At 50.1% G+C, this 17,001-nt stretch overlaps 1 protein-coding gene across 5 annotated transcripts in view; it reads right to left on the bottom strand.

Annotated features, from left to right (window-relative positions):
- Positions 1-1,531: 1,531 nt before the first annotated feature.
- Positions 1,532-17,001, bottom strand: part of RPH3A (rabphilin 3A) — a 268,753-nt gene continuing 253,283 nt past the window's right edge. For 4 of the 5 annotated variants that reach the window (XM_047697931.1, XM_047697930.1, XM_047697928.1 and 1 more), the window contains 6 exons: positions 14,981-15,107; positions 11,687-11,743; positions 10,828-10,982; positions 6,631-6,712; positions 3,454-3,550; positions 1,532-2,641 (listed from right to left, as the gene is read on the bottom strand). In XM_047697931.1, the coding sequence (XP_047553887.1) occupies positions 2,511-2,641; positions 3,454-3,550; positions 6,631-6,712; positions 10,828-10,982; positions 11,687-11,743; positions 14,981-15,107 (649 nt within the window). In that variant the 3' untranslated portion in view covers positions 1,532-2,510. Of the gene's footprint in view, positions 2,642-3,453; positions 3,551-6,630; positions 6,713-10,823; positions 10,983-11,686; positions 11,744-14,980; positions 15,108-17,001 lie in introns of those variants that run through there. The other variant, XM_047697933.1, reaches the window with a different exon arrangement.

Genomic DNA, 17,001 nt, shown 5'->3' with positions numbered 1-17,001 from the left:
CCAGGTTGTTTCCTGCCCTGGGCTTTGGGTTACTCCTCTGTCAGGTAAGTGAGCCGACAGAACTTGGCCTTCGTTCAGCTCTTTTCTCTCTTTGCATCTTGACATTGTCTAATTTCATGCCATGCAGGATTTTCCCCAAGGCTGAGGAAGAAGGGAGAAGAGATGCTGGACCCCTGTTGGGTGGGCATCAGCAAAAAGCATTCTTCTACCTGGGTGTGGAGTCAGCCAACCAGGACAGAGACCACATCTGCCTTGTCCATGGCCGAAACCCCAAGGGCTGGTACATAGCAGATGCTCATTAAACACTGACTCTCCAAATAGGATCAAGTATCCTGACGGGGAGGAAGCACTTCCAGAAACCAGAAAGGAAAAACCCAGGTCACCAGCTTTTCCTGGATATTCCTACTTTATTTTTGACTACATCATCACAAAGAAAGGCAGTGGGCGGTTCAGCATGCACTGGAGGGTGTGTGTGTATTCTAGGCAGGGAGGGGTTACACTTGTCATGGACAGCAGGCCCCCGGTCCGGGGACACCATGAGCTTGCTGCATGCTGATTCCAGCGCCAACACCAGCGTCAGGCTTGAGCAATGCAGCTAGCATGCTTCCTCCTCGGGGCGAACCGTGGGAAGGAGGTGGGCCAAGAGTGGGCGCCACGGGGACCGACAGAGGGACAGGGCTGGGGGGCAAGATGGCAGCCTGGAAGCCATTGGCCATCTTGGGGAAGGCGAAGAGCTTGGTGTTTGGAAGGTGGTTATTCAAGGCAAGAAATCAGAGTCTTCCGATGAGTTGCACAGGGAGCTGAGGGCGGAGGGCATTGACTGAGAAAGGTTAAAAGGTGCGTTTGGAGAAAGTGAGAGTTTGCCTGTCCATCTGATGATGTCTATAGACAACGGGCTGTCAGACAGAGGGATGTGATTTTCATGGGGAAGACAAAGGAAACCGGGGAAAAACAAGCCTTTCTTTCGGGGCAGGGACAGATGCCCTGACCCCAGCCTCACATTTGTAACATTCATTCTCATCGCCTTTTCTTCCTTTTTACTATTATTTTTTTAATTTGGGGGGAAGAGAGCCCAAATGATTCATGATGGAACTACGGCCGTTGGCGTCAGGATCTGTCACTCTCCGAAGCTGCACATTCACAATGGTATCTTATGCTCCCGACAAACTTGGTGAAAGGGTGCAGGAGACAGACAGACTGAGACAGCATCACGGACAGAGACATTCAAGACGATTCTGCGTGAGAGACAGGGCTCGGGGATTCAGAGAAGCAGAGAGCGCCAGGGACAGACAGAGCAGAGTGTTTACTTAACTAAGAGCAGAGTGAGGGGGAAGGCTGGGGGCTTTGGAGAGCCCCCGCCCCCACCCAGACCCAGAGCTCTGGTTTCTAACTGCCTTTTGCACCTACTTGGGAAGCCCAGGGGCCGAGGAAGCCCACTAAGGGGCATCTACACAGCTGGCGGGAGGCCACCTTGCACCTGGGACAGCACCAGCAGCAGGCCCAGCAGGGGGCAGGAGGGCCCCCTGGTTCCGCCACCAGGAGACATGGGCGGGGGTTGAGAAGCACGCGGGCCTAACTGGAACTCCAAGGGGGGGGGGCCAGTTTGAGTTTGCTGGCCAAGCTGGGGAGGGGGTGAGGCTGGCTTAAGGTATTTTTTGCTGTTGCTATTGAACCCTCTTAGAAAGAGGAAAAGGAGACGGGGAGAGAGATGGACAGGGAGAGAGGAGGGTGAGGAGCAGAGAAAGAGAGTTTGATGGGAAGTAGGGTTAGGGAGGGAGGAGGGCAGGAGGGGGAGGGGGATGGGGGGGCACTAGAGAAAGGGTGTTGGGTTCTGCTAGGAAGCAAACAGAGAGGGCATCCTGAAAGAGGGGGCTACTAAACCCCGTTGTGTGTTCTGCGTGTCCATTTCTGGATGCATTTGGGGCCAGGAGAGTCTGTTCCTAGTCACCGGGGAGTTTAAGCCCGGTGGTCTGTCTTCCTGGCAATCGGGGCGTGTGGTGTGGAGGGGCAGCAGAGGCCTGGAGGTTCTGTCTCTGCCCCAGTGCTGGCCCTCGCAGCCTGGTTCTAGTCTGCTGACCAGCTGAGGGTATACACAGACACGACCCAGGAAATGCAGGGTTGCAGGGTGTGTGTGTGTGTGTGTGTGTTCAAGGCCAGGAGGTTCTAAAAACAGTCCTAAATGATGAAGAACCTTTGTAGTTTCCCCAGACAGAAAGGTTGTTAAATTCCAGCCTCCTTGTACAAATCTCCGCCTTCCTCTCCCTCCTGCTCCATCCTGGAGGGACCAGAGAGGGGCTGCAGTCAGGCCCGGCACCACAGCATCGCAGACGGAGGAGAAACGTCTTTGGCAGCAGTGCCCAAGGTCAGGGGGCACCTCAAAGGCAGGCTTGGGGAGGGAGGGGGGGGGGAGGCAGAGAGAAGAGAGGCCAGAGTGCGAAGGGCGGCAGGGTCAGGCTGGCGGGTGACCTGGCATGGGGTGGGGCATGGAGCTGGGGACCTGGGGGCCCATCCTAATCGCTCGACACGTGGTTCTCGTTCTGTAGCTGGTGCCAGCGCTCAATCTTCTTGTCCTTGTTTTTCAGACACTCGTACCAGTGTTTCAAGCGTTCTCCCTTGGCCGAGATCCCCAGCTGGCAGCCCCCTGGAGGGCAAGATGGGGAGACAGAGGCAGGTGGTCAGAGTGGAGGGGCGCATGGGACTCTAGTTCTGGATCCTAATGTCTAGCTGGGGGAAAGCTGCCGGCAAGCAGTGACCCCTCCAGCAACCTGGGGTCTTTCTCTACGGAGGGCTGTTGTGATGACGTTACTAGGGGCCTTCTCTGCCCGCACACCAGCTACTCAGGAGCCCGCCATGGCTCCCTATGGGAGCACCATGTGGTAGCTTCACTGTCCCATTTTTTTTAAGACCTTCTGTAAGTCCACCCCACTGTAAGACCACCCCACTCACTGAAACTTGTCTCCCACTACTTCTGGGTACCCCTCGTCTATTTCCAAAGGGTCAGCTCGGCCACCCTGTCCAGCGCTGCCTCCATCCCTTGGCTTATGCTCTGTCCCTTGCCTAGAGTGCCCTCTCTGCTTCACCTTTCATGGATGATCTTCCTCATCATTGGAAGGGGTGCTGGGAAAACTAGAACCTTCCTCCAGGCCTCACGAATTAAGGGGACTTCCTTTGTACCCTATTTTTGGGGGCCACAGACCCCACTCTCCTCTGTGATTTGGTTACCTGTTCAGCAAATAACCAATCACGACCCAGTCGCCCAGCTTCGTAAGCCCTTTCCTATAAAAGCATCCCCAAATTGGACCCAGATCAGTACCCTGGGTCCCGAGGTGGTGTTTGGATGAAATGACCACCAGAAGACAGGGAGAGCCCTGAACCCTCTAAGAGAAGCCTGGATCCTCAAGGCTCTTCTCTCCGGGGAGGAGGAGCTTTTCTCTGGGAGTCGGGCGCACTCACCGATGTAATCGTTGGACTTGCCGATGTCATAGTCCCAGACCGAGATGTCCAAGGACTTCTTTGCCAGGTCACTATGTTTGATGTCATAGAAAAACTCCTGGATGCAGCAGAGAAAGACAGGTGAGTGGGAGGGCCCTGAGCCTTCAGCATTGGAAGCTAAGGGGATGAGCCCTAGGGATTCAGGGACCAAGGGGAGGCCCTTGAACCCAGCACCTGGGAGCAAGGGGACCCTCCAGCTGGAGCCTTTACCCCAGGACTGACAATCCCCTTTCAATACTCTGTATAACAAAGTCTCTCAAAACCCATGATTCACATTTCAGTGACTCTAAAATCAGGACGGCTGGTGGGATTTTTCTAAGAGAGCTGCTCCTGGTCAGGTTTCCTTAAAGGCAAATGGCCCTGAATTCAGTCCTTCTGTTCTGGTCGCTTCTGAAGTGGATTTTCATCTCTACATCATTTACAGATTAAGGGTAGTCGAGGACCCTGAGACTGACATGAAGGACAGAGGCTTGGGTTTCCAGACTTTTTACATCACTTTTCTGCCTAACTGTAAAATGCATTCATGTTCATTGTTTTTTTTTAAGATTTTTAAAAATTTATTTATTTGACAGAGAGAGATGACAAGTAGGCAGAGAGGCAGGCAGAGAGAGAGGAGGAAGCAGGCTCCCTGCCGAGCAGAGAGCCCGATGCGGGGCTCGATCCCAGGACCCAGGATCATGACCTGAGCTGAAGGCAGAGGCTTTAGCCCACTGAACCACCCAGGCGCCCCCATTCATGTTCATCGTTAAAACAAACGAGGAAGCTAAAATAAAATAAAATAAAACCCAACCCCCAAAGCCTGTCATCTAACTACCCCAGAATAGCCACTGTCAACATTTCCCATGTGCGACCACATTAAGGTATGTTTTCAAAAGTCAACATGAATATTAATTTGAATATTATATGAAACATTTGAATATTACGTAAAGTATAATATGAATATGCTGCATTGTGAGAGCCTTATTTTCTCATTTTATAACACGTTGTAAAAAACCAGCTTAGCGCATTAGCAAATATCTTTCTGGTTTCCTGTAATGCTTATGTCACTGTCCTCGATGTAATGTAACACTACCTCAATGTAATGCTCAACAGCGGAGTACTGACGTTGTTTCCAACTTTCCGCTACCATTAATGATCGGATGAAAGGCACACTTGCAACTCAGTCATTGTGCAAATCCGTGATAACTTTTTCAGGATAGATTCTGAGACGTGTATCTCTGAGTTTGTAAGGTTCTAAGATAGAGAGCAGCAACGTACACCACGATGCCATTTGTGGCCAGTAAGAAAGCCGGCCCTATGTGTGTTTGTCCAGTATGTTTATAAATCCTGGAAGTGGATAGTATAGCTCCTTCAGAAGAAGAGAAGTAGGTGATAGAGGCTGGGAAAGGAGGAGGATTATTGACTGGACATCCCTTGGTACTTTTGGAATTTTCAGGTATGTGACTATATTACCTGTTCCTCAAATAAATGGTATTTAAATTATAAAATGTTAAGGATTTTGGACATTTTGACAACAGTTTGACAAACATCCTTTAGGAAGTTGGACCAGTTTGGTCTCTTACCCATGATGCATACATTTCCCCACAGGCTCACCAACACCGGGTACCAACATTTTATAATATTTTTGTGCCTGTTTGTGATGAGATCTGGTGACTGGCCTTGTTTCCTATCTTCTCTATTGCTAATGAGGCTTACTGGTTCTTTGGATTTCTACTTCAGTGACTTGTTCAGACTCTAGGAGTGGGTAGGACAGACAGCAGTCATTGGCTCCTTACTCAAAATTCAGGAGTCATAGTTGGGACATGAGGGGTCCAGCTGAAAGAGGGACCTGGGGATAGGATGCACTGAGCTACTGGCCAGTGATGCTCTGAGCTCTGTTTACAAAGAATATTCTCCATGCACACTCATACGGGCACATGCATTTCAAAAGCAAAATGAGCACAGAGCACACTGTATTGTAGTTTTCTTGGCCCACTTTCCAACATTTGGGTAAAAAACAATGCCAGCTGACTCTGATCTGACGTCAGATTATTACATTCAACAGATATTTCTGAACCTCTAGGATCTGACCGCTTGTCAACAAATAACAGAAATCCAGGGGGACAGTATGACATGCAGGAACACGTGAACCCTGCAGGGGTTTTAACACACTGACTCTTAAGGGATGACTAGAAGTCTTCCAGAGAGGGAGAGAGAGAGAGACGGAAGTCCAGGAAAAGGGAGCAGCAGGTGCAAAGGCTAAGAGATATACCAAGGACCCGCGCGAAGTTAGGGTGACTTGAGGAGGGGAGGGTGAGATGGGGAAGGGATGGGACGTGAGTTTGAAAGGGCCTGACTGTCACACTAAGAAGTTAAGGAGCCACTGCTGGGTTAAGCAATGGGGAAGAAAAATTCAGATTCATTCTTCAGAAAGCTCATGCTTATATGAGGATGGGCCAAACACAAGGAAGTGAGTCAGGAGTCTACTGCAATAGTCCAGATGTGAAATGCCTGACAAGTGACAGTGAGACAACAGGAAGGGGCACAGTACGTAGATAGGGGCCTTAGTAGGGCCTGATACCCAGGATGGACATGGGGAGTGAGGGACAGAGTGGGGGCAGTGCCAACTGAGTGACTGGTAAAAGGCATCACTATCCCTATTTATTTCCTTAATTTCAGGACCACAGACTACTAGACCTTGGGCATGATTTCATTCAGTCTGTCTCCAAATGCAGCATCTTCCTATGACATGCCTAATCTATAGGCTTTTGTCTTAGGCTTGATTCCCTCTGGTGACAAGGAACTCATTACCTATCCTTTAAATAATTCAAGTGGACCTATAAGAGAAAGCTTTTTAAAAAAATATTTTATTTATTCATTTTAGAGAGAGAGAGAGAGAGAGAGAGCATGAACGGGGAGGGGCAGAGGGGCAACAGAGAGGGAGAAAGAACTGAGAAGGGAGCTGACGCAGGGCTCGATCCCACAACCATGAGATCGTGACCTGAGCTGAAACCGAGTCAGATGCTCAACTGACTACACCACCCAGGCGCCGCAACAGAAAACTGTTTTGATGTGAATTATAACATTCTAGTAGGGAGCTTGTTCCTGCTTCGCACACAGGAAATATCCCAGAGCATGACAAAAGTGGGGCAGCCTTACCTCATTAAACTCAGGGTTCAAGGTCTTCTTCTTTATTTGAGTCTTGTGTTTGGCTTTCTTTCCCATGTCCGGTTTCAGCCAGCTGAGAGGAGACAGAGATGCTATTGCGAAGGAAGTTTAATGAATAAGATCAGCCTCTTGACCCCAAAGGCTCCCTCCCGTGTCCGGAAAATCACTGCACAAATCAGGACGTGAATCGACATTAACAACATCGATGTGCGTTGGAGCAGAGCTGCCAGGCACCGCACTAAGCACCTGTGGGATAGTTCATTCTCATCAAACCCTTGTGGGTAAGGCTACAACCCCCCATTTCATGTGCAAGGAAACTGAGCATCCAGACAAGTTGAGACATGTGCCTCAGGTCACACAGCTCGGAACCAACCCAGCGCTCGCCTCTTAGCTAGTACTCAGTCCCAAGGGGTCAGATTGAAAGCCTGGATGGTGGTGCCTAGAGTGGCACGATTACCCCTTAGGCTGCCCCCAAGTCCTGGGGAAGCAGTGACTGTATACACAGAAAGGAGAAGATGCAAATCTGATTACAATCAGTCCTCCTCAAAACTATTCAGTGGCTCCCCTTGGACCTTAGGGTAAAGTTCAAATTCCTTGATGGGGCTTTTAAAGCTCTCTATGATTGGGTCCTTGCTCTAGCCCAGCCTGCTCTTGTGCTGTGCTCTTCACCTCACTCCCCATTCACTCTCCTTTCCACCTCAGGGCCTTTGCACATACCATTTCCTCTGCCTAGACAGCTCTTCCCTAGTGTAAGCACAATGCCTGGCACATAGTAGGTGCTCAACCAGTATTTTCTGGGCAAATAAGTAAGATGGGCCAAAAGCTCCTAATTGTTGGGACACTTGGACTCTCATTAAAGTTGTCACTATGGGGTGTCTGGGTGGCTCAGTGAGTTAAGCCTCTGCCATTGGCTCAGGTCATGATCCCAGGGTCCTGGGATCAAACCCCACATGGGGCTCTCTGCTCAGCGGGGAGCCTGCTTCCTCCTCTTTCTCTGCCTGTCTCTCTGCCTACTTGTGATCTCTGTGAAATAAATAAATAAAATCTTAAAAAAAAACCAAAACTGTCACTAGCTGTGCAACTTTGAACCTAAGTGTAGCTTCAGCATGCCTCAGGTTCCCAATCTGCAAAGAGGGCAAACATTTTTTTCCTTCACTTACAGAACTGGTTTTGAGGATAATTTATTTTATTTATTTATTTTTATTGAAGCATAGTGGACAGTGTTACATTAGTTTCAGGCATACACACAGTGACTTGACAAGTCTACACGTCTACACTTCTGCTGTGCTCACCACAAGGGTAGTCACCATCTGTCACCACACAACACTACTGGAAAGCCACTGATGATATTCCCTCTGCTGTGCCTTCACCTCTGTGACTTATTCATTCCACAACTGAAAGCCTGTACCTCCTACTGCCCTTGAGGACAATTTTATTATTTTGTTTTATTTTTAATTATTTACTTATTTGAGAGAGAGAGCACGCGAGCACACAGGCAGGGGGAGCAGCAGAGGGAGAGGGAAAAACAGGCTCCCTGCTGAGCAGGCCGGGGGGGGGGGGCAGGGGGGCTACCCCCATTCCCTCTGTGGGGCTCTATCCCAGGACCCCAAGATCATGACCTGAGCCAAAAGCAGAGATGCTTAAGGGACCGAGCCACCCAGGCACCCCTTGAGGACAATTTTAAAGAAGGGACACAAAGCGGGGACTGAACAGTATGAAGTGCTGAGCAAAGATAAAGGGCAATTCTGATTTTAAAAATCTTAATTCAGGGGCGCCTGGGTGGCTCAGTGGGTTAAGCCTCTGCCTTTGGCTCAGGTCATGATCTCAGGGTCCTGGGATCGAGCCCCACATCGGGCCCTCTGCTCAGCAGGGAGCCTGCTTCCTCCTCTCTCTCTACCTGCCTCTCTGCCTATTTGTGATATCTCTCTCTCTGTCAAATAAATAAATAAAATCTTTTTAAAAAATCTTAATTCAATCTTAGACTGATTAATGGTCTCCTGTTAGCTCTCCCATGATGGCCACCAGGGCAACTGTTTTCTGGGTGACCACAGCAATGTTCCTTCCTCCACAGTGATTGGGTGGATGGAAGAAGGGGGTGGGTAGGGAGAATTATTTAAGAAAAACAGCTTGCCGGTGGCTGGGATGTAACAGAGTGCAGGACAGTGGCCCATGAGCTAATTTTCTTTATTGGCCCATATGAGAAAACAAAACCCAGTTACTCCTAGAAATCAAATTCATCCCTGACTCATGGGTTCTTCTGTTCACTAAACCCTCATTCGAAGAAATCCAAAGCAGAGTCCACTCTGGCCTGATATTTTAGCCATGACCTTAAAGCGAGCACTGCCTTCTATTATGAGAGGGAGGCCGGGGCAGGGAACCTCTCCCGGGCTGGAGGGAACATCAATAAACACTCTCTGCCATGGGGAGGAACATGAGGGGTCGTGATTTAGAACCAGAATGGCAGGTGTTTAATGAGTACCTACTGTGTACCAGACCCCATGACAATGCTCTCTCAGACCTCCAGCCGTGGGGGAGCAAAATGGACTGACAAGGTGGCTGGGCTCTGAATTCACCCCAATGTTCTTGCCGTGGCTGTGCTCACCCTGGGCTCCCAGCCAGCACCTGGGCCAGCAGGGCCAGCAGGGCCACCAGGCAGTCCCACTGCTGGGAGACGCAGGGCTCCTGCAATGAGCGATTTTGCGCTCAAGCATTCCCCATCACCTGGGCTGTAATTTCGTCAGAACTGTACTGCAATCTAAGATTCTTCCTGCCCAACTGTCCTCCTGGACCCCTCCTCCACCCCACCTGCTTTCCCTATGGTCCTCCGCTGGCTCCCTCTCAATTTTTCCTCACAGACATTTTCCCCCAATAAATCTCCTGCACATCTCATTTAGCCCTGGAGTCTGCTTCTTGGGGGGGGTGGGCAGAACCTAATGACCAATGTTACTCTTCCCATTTTATAGATGAGGACGTTGAGGCCCAGAGATGGGAAGGCACTAGCCAAAGGTCACATAGCTAGAGAATATTGAAGACTATGGGCTCTAAGATTCAAATCCAGGCAGTCTGGATCCAGAGCCCAATCTTTCAATCATATCCATAGAAACATACCTTTAGCTGCGACAAGGCAATGCAGAAGTCTACTGAGAGTGGGCCAAATATTACTGTACGAGGCACATTTCGAATTGCTTTCTATGTGAGATCTTATTTGAGCCTTTTGCCTTGTGCCCATTCCTGGGCATAAGTGGCACTACTGTCTCCACTGTGCCCAGGAAGAATCCGAGGTTAGGATAACTTGCTTATAGTTATACAGCGGGCAGCTGGCAGAGACGGGAGTGGAACCCATGTCTGATTCAGTGGTGGCCGTGAGGATGTGCTGGGCGAACCTCCAGCTACAGCACTGCTGACTGAGGTCTCGGCTGCTGCCCTTGGAAACCTAGCCATGTTTTTGCTGTGGTCCCGCTCTGGGCTGATGGCTGAAGTTGGCAGGAATATTATGGGAGTCCTGTTCCTAGGAGACATGGGACTTGTCTGGTGGCTGCTTTGGGCCTTGAGGACGCTGATGGCCTTGCTGAAGTTGCATCCACGATGCCTCCCCTGGCCCGTCTCTCCCCTCTGCTCACGTGAGTCAGACTCGCATGGCGGTCTAGCAGCTCTCCCATCTCCCTGCCTCAGGCATTGCCGATAGCGAAGCCCTGGTCTGTTGAACCCCATCTTGGCATCATTCCAGAGGCTCTGCACTAACACAGATAACACGACTCTCTGACTCCCCATGGTGGAGGTTCTGGGAATAACTCAAAGTCTAAGGTCTTTTCTTTAAACATTTCCAGATTTGCACTGGAAAAAGCTGGATCGTTTCTTTGGCAGTGGGGCTCTGGACTGCTGGACTGCTGGAGGGACATGTTGCTGATTCAAGGGGGCTCCAAATGGGGTCACTGCAACGCTGCCGACTGCCTTTGTCCCACTGGAGGGGACAGAGCCACAAAACTCCTCATATGGGCAAGTGACTCCTCTGAGATGCCAGACTCATGCTCTAGCCAGTTCTGGGCACCATCTCGCGGTATGACCTTGGACAGGCTAATTTCCTTCTCTGGGCCCCAGTGTTCAATCATCTTGGGGAAGCTCTCTAGTTCTCCCTTTGCAAGGATCTAGGACCCCCTCTGGGACCCACTCACAGTCCCAGTGACTCACAGCTTGACGAATGGATCTGAGTATCCATTGGCATCCATGGCGGCCAGGTGCACGCAGCGTATGATGCCCACAATGAGGCCTCCCTGCTGTGTGCTGTACATGAGGGACACCAGGATCTTGCCACGTTCCTCTATGTCACCAATACGTTCCACCTGCTGCAGTAGAAGAGGGTATATGAGTCTAGGAAGGGGAGGGGGCCAGGCGACTGGATGGATGGCTAGCGTTAGGGAGGAGTCTATAGAGAGGAGGAAGGGCTGGTCCTCCCCAGTGTGCTCAGCACCACGGACAGCAGACGCCCCCTGGTCTCCAGGGCCCAGCAAGCAGTGATACCAACATGGGTGAAAGTCCAAGGCACATGAGGGTGGGAACTTTACTTAGACATGGACAGAGCCCTGAGTGACCATAGGTGGGGCTGGACTCTGCTTCCAGTCTGACTGAGCTCAGATTTGCTGCAGTCAACCAGTCTTCTCACAATTAGAGTCCCTGGGGTGGCATGAGGGACCCGGGCAAAGAGTGCAGAGGTGTAGTCCAACCCCAGCCTCCATGTCCCCAGGAACAGAGGGAGAGTGACATCACTCTGGTCCTGCAGAACTGCCAGCAGAACTTAACCAACAAACAGGGGAACTCGAGGGTGTGTCCTGGGGGTGAGAGGGTGGGGTGGGGCCCCCGTGCAAGGTGGGGGCTCCAGGTGGGAGAAGCATCCCCTGGGTCTCATATTCTAATGCCTCGGGCACAAGGGTACCCCTTTTGTGGTAAACCGACAGGCAAGTGGTTTTAGGAGAAAAAAGGAAGGTGCTAGGCAAGAGAGGAAAGAGATGGTGGACCCCGACTGTGACTTCGATACCCACTCAGTGCTCACCTCCTCCTCATAAAGGGCCATGCCTCGGGCTGACCCAGTGGTTCCAGCACGCTTCATCTTAGAGGAAGGAAACAGAAAGGAAAGATAACATGAGTCTGTGAGGCTCATCTCCCTGCACAAGAAGGACCAGAAAACCCTCACCCTTCCATCAGCATCCAGACCCGTGAGGGTGGGCCCTCCAAGCTATGGCCCTCCAGCTCTTTCCCTTTAGATAAAACTTACATAACATTAACCATTTGACAGACCATGTGAATGCACACCAGCCTATGATATAGGGTATGTTACTAACCCATTTTACAGAGGAGGACACTGGGGATCAGAGTGGTTAAGCCACTTGCCCAAGGTCACAAAGCCACCAAGTGGCAGGAGCCCCCCCACAACATACACAAAACAGGTAAGCTTTCATCTGCTCTGATAGAAGTGGCATAGGGGTTTTGGGGTCTGAGCCACTGGGTACTTCTTCCCCTGTGGCTCCTAAGGTCCTTTTGTGGGATTCTAGCACTCTGGGGAACACTATGTGAAAACCCCCGGCTGAGTCCAACCTCCCCACTTTAGGGATAAGGAAAACTGGGATCCAGAGGGGAGGGGAAGCACTGACGAGGCCCCTGCCCTTGGTGAGGCACATGGGGGTAACTGGTAGTGGGATGGTTAAGGGCAAAGAACAAAAGATGATCAGGAGGGTCCTGTGGCTACTCTGGGCCTCTGCCTGTCCTGCCTCCTTTGTGCCTCTGGGGCTGGTTGCATCCCTCACGGCAAGAAAGGCAAACTCCGGAGCTGAAAACCCAGATGGGGGCCTGGCCACAGTCCTGACCAACTGGACTCACTGGGTGAGGGATGGAAGAGGGCGCCAGAAGAAGCAGCTGTCAAAGGAAAAGACCCAGAGGAGACGCCTCACTCTTAGGATTGCCTGTAATGATTTATTTGGAGCTTGACACTTGGTGTAAATTGCTCCTTGCAATTTTCCTTGTCGTGTCTTGTTCTTTCGCCAGTGCTATACAAAGATGGTGCGGCACACAGATACTCCATCCTCCAGCCGGCCATCTGGTGGGAGGCTGCTGCAGGATTTCCCCTCCTGCCCGTGATGGCATCCCCATGGGGAGCTGGCCTGCTGCCCAGGGGAGCAGGCACCCTGGTGACTGCAGGAGGGCTGGGCTCTGGCCAGTGCCTGAGAGCACAGCCACTGACTTGCGGTGTGACCTTGGCTGCCCCCTCCCCTCTCTGGGCCCAAGGTGGCCCATAGGTAGAAGGGGCCGATTTGATTATCTCTGAAAATAGATGGCTGGGTCCTACCGTACCTCACTAAGTCAGGATCTCCAGGGAGACCCCCACGGATCTGAATCTGTAAAGCTCTGCTTTAAAAACCTCGAGTTGGGAACTGTGTTTGCCGCTGCCGCTGGGCCACACCATCTCTCGCTCGCTAACTCCAGTGCCAGAGCCTCCGGCTCCGGCAACAGCAGCCACAGGGAAGGAGAGGAAGTGAGGAGGTCTCCAGGGCCGGGGCTCCCACAGCCCACCGGACCACACCCTCTACCAAAGGGCTGAAGAAACCTCATCGTTATAGGCCTGATGCCGTGAAATCAGACGTTATCAGAAATGCACTGAACTTTGGATGCACAAAACTTCCTTTGTAGCGTCTGGGGCGGGCAGGTGCTCAGGACTGCAAAACTGATCTGCGTGTCCAGAGTGCAGCTCTGGGGGCTTTGCAGGAGGCTAGGGAGGCCTCCCTGTGGGGTCTTTATAAAGACACCAGTATGTGTGGTCTCCATGCCAAACGTGTAACAACCGTGCCAGAGACATCCTGCGAGCACGCCGCACACGTGGAAACGTCCTTGAGACTCCACTAGGAGGGAAAACATTTCATTCTTTAAAAAAAAAAAAAAGTCTTCCTGGTATAGGTAGTTCTGAAAATTAGGTATTTTTTCTTCCCTGGAGTCAAAAGGTACCTAAGTGATGACTGCCAGCGGAAAAACGGGACAGAAGTCAGGTATTGGCACGGTTTCTGTTTTCATCTGTGTGTGAGTTTTTAACAAATGTGGGGACCTAAGGCATGAATGCAAGTTAGTATGTGTGGACAGTTCTCAGCAGGTTCAACGTTATAACCATGATCAATAAACCGGCTACATGTTTTCTGGACAATGCCAGCATTTGTTTGTTTGTTTGTTTTTGTTTTTCAAACAAGGAAATTTCCTATTGATGGCAGCTAATTGGAGTTTGTGGCATTTTTGTCATACAGTGGATCCCAGTGACGGGATAGATCGTCACTACACTCTCCTAATTGAGTTGTCCTGCCTGCAAATACACGTTTTTAATGTTGTCTGTCTCTTGTGCTGTTCCTGTAAGTTTGTTATTAAAATACATTAAACTTTAAAAAAGAAAAATAAAAATCTCCAGTTGATTCTGATGTATGGCCCAACTGGAGAACCTCGGTGCAGTTCCTGTTCTGTCCTAAAAGGCGAGTGCCACACTGAGGGGTCATAGCTCCGATGCTGTATATGGGATCGCACACTAATCCTTAAAGGACCTTATGAAGCTGGTACTTACTACAGGATTCCATTTTGCAGATAAGAAAACTAAGGCCTAGAGAGGTTAAGTAATTTGGTAAAATAAAGTAAAATAGAAATAAAATAAATAGAAATAAATAAATAAAATAATAAAATAAATAAAATAAAATAAGTAATTTGGTTAAAAAAGAAGTTAAATAAATAATACGTGGCAAAGCCTGAGATTCAGACCCAGGGAGTCTGGCTCCAGAGCCCGTGCTCTTAAGCAGTACGTGACCTTGTCTCCTGTCACTCTGTGCGGTGCTTTATGAACTCATGACCGACAAGCAGGTCAGCCAGCATTATTTTCCATGATAACACACAGTTAATTTATGAGTGCTTATTAGACACTAGGTTCTGCCCTGATTCTATCTTTCATGCAACCCTCCTCTGGCGCAGGTCCTGTTAGAAAGCCCATTTGGTAGACAAGAAAAACGGAGGCTCAGGAGAGTTCAGACTCTTGGCCAAGGCCGGGGAACAGGGAAGTGGCAGAGCTGGGTTTGAACCCAGGCAGGCCACCCTGCCGTAGCACACTGCCCTTCCCAGGTTCACCACGGAGGATTCCGAGGTCAGAAGTGATACTGGGTTGGTAAAAGGCAGAGCTGGGATGCCAACCCCCACGCTCTGATCTGAAATCGCCCTCCCGCCTCTCCTGTCAGGCACCCTGCAGATCACCCCCTTTGCAGGCCCAGAGGAAGGCCCCCAGCCCCCAAATCCTTCCTTCCCATCGCGCCCTCGGGGCAAAGGTGCTCACCGGGATCACCCGCTCCAGACAGATATTGAAGTTCTTCCTCTGGTTGGGCTTCAGTTTCTTGAGTGAAAATCTGGTCTCACCGATAAACTCATTATGGCCAAATTTGTCCTCATCACAGACAGAGATCCTGCAATCGACGTCAGGGGTGGGGAGAGAACAAAGAGCCCAAATTGAGCAAATATTATGTACCATGATTTATGATTGATAACAGGCAGGGAATGGGTAATGAGCATAGGAATATTTCAATTTCCTATTTTTTTTTTTTTTTTGACAGAGATCACAAGTAGACAGAGAGGTAGGTGGCGGGGGGGGGGGGGTAGGTGTAGCAGGTTCCCTGCTGAGCAGAGGGCCCAATGTGGGGCTCGATCCCACCTGGGATTATTTCCTGAGCCGAAGGCAGAGGCTCTAACCCACTAAGCCACCCAGGTGCCCCTCCTACTTCTTGAGCACTAGGCCAGCTACTTTACATTTCTTCCTCTTCATTGCAGTGTAACTTCCAAGCAGTAATGTGCCCACATCTTAAATTTATAGCCTGCTGAACTTTTGTATATGCATACACTGATGGAACCACTACCCAGATCAAGATCTAGAACATTCTGGTTCCTGGAAGACCTCCATGCTCCCTCCTAGTCTTGATCTCCCTTAATGAAAACCACTCTCTTGGCTTCTGCAAGATTCCTATTATCTTGTTTGGGGCCCTCATATACATAAAACCAGATGGCATATCTTCTTTTATGCTTGGCCTCTTTTGCCCAGCATTGTTGGTGAGTGTCACCTGTGTCTACAGGAATGTGTCCTTTTCATGGCTGTATAGTATTCCATTGTGTAATCATCCCAGAATACTTCTGCTACTGATGGACTTTTGGTTTGGGCCAATTTCTAGCTTTGAGCTATGATGAATAAAGCTGCCAGAGAACACTCCTGAGTCTTTTGTACGCACATGGATGTATTTCTACTGTGTATCTTCCTAGGGGTGTACATGCTGAGTCCCGGGCTACACATATGTTTAGCTTCAGTAGAAACTTTCAGTTTTCCAGAGTGGATCCACCCATTTTACCCCCACCAGCAAGCTACGCTGGTTCTGGCTGCTCTTCGTTTTTGCTAACTTTGATTTTGTCAGTCTTTAATTTTAGTCTTTCAGCAATAGTATCTCACTGTGGTTTTGATATATAGTTCTCTGGCAGCTAAGGAATGCTTTACGGCCATTTGAGCATCATCTTCTGCAAAGTTGGGCCAGAAACTTAGTCAGCCTCTCTTCCTTTAATGTGTTCTCCCTGCAAACATGTGAGTTTCTCACTTTAGAGTGGAGACTGGGGACCAGAGAGGTAGAATAATTTTTCCCTGGTAAGAGGCAGAACCAGGATTTGAATCCAGATCTCTGCGAATCCTCAAACACTATATTGTCCCTGGTTATCTGCTCCGAACAGCAGTGAGTAGGAAGAGGTACACACAGAAAGGGCAGGTCACGGAAAGGTCCCTCGGGAGGCGAAAAGGACCGGTCACAGCATGATAATTCATCCTGACAGACACCAAAGGGGAGGAAGGCTGCGTCCCCCTGAGGCACGGGAGGCAGGGACCAATGGTATCTTCCCCCTTGGCCATCAACATTTGCTGAATAATGTTTAAAGCGCTGGAGAGCCAGGGCACCCTCATGGCTGGGCCCCACACTGGTTAGGACTGGGAAAAGCTGTGTCTGCTTGGCCGGTGAGCCTGTGACCAACCTCGTCCCTCTGCAGGGCCACGTGTCTCCAAAGACTTAAGGATCATCTTTTTTTTTTTTAAGATTTTATTCATTTATTTGACAGAGAGAGATCACAAGTAGGCAGAGAGACAGGGGAGGAAGCAGGCTCCCCGCTGAGCAGAGAGCCCGATGCGGGACTCAATCCCAGGACCCTGAGATCATGACCTGAGCTGAAAGTAGAGGCTTTAACCCGCTGAGCCACCCAGGCGTCCAAGGATCATCATTTCTGAACCAGTAATGCCAGTTCTAGGAGTTTCTCTCAAAGACATAAGAAGTAAAA

The sequence above is a fragment of the Lutra lutra genome, chromosome 12 (genome assembly GCF_902655055.1).
Source record: "Lutra lutra chromosome 12, mLutLut1.2, whole genome shotgun sequence".
NCBI lineage: Eukaryota > Metazoa > Chordata > Mammalia > Carnivora > Mustelidae > Lutra > Lutra lutra.
Note: the sequence above shows the minus strand (reverse complement) of the source record. Positions and strands in the feature narration are given on the sequence as shown.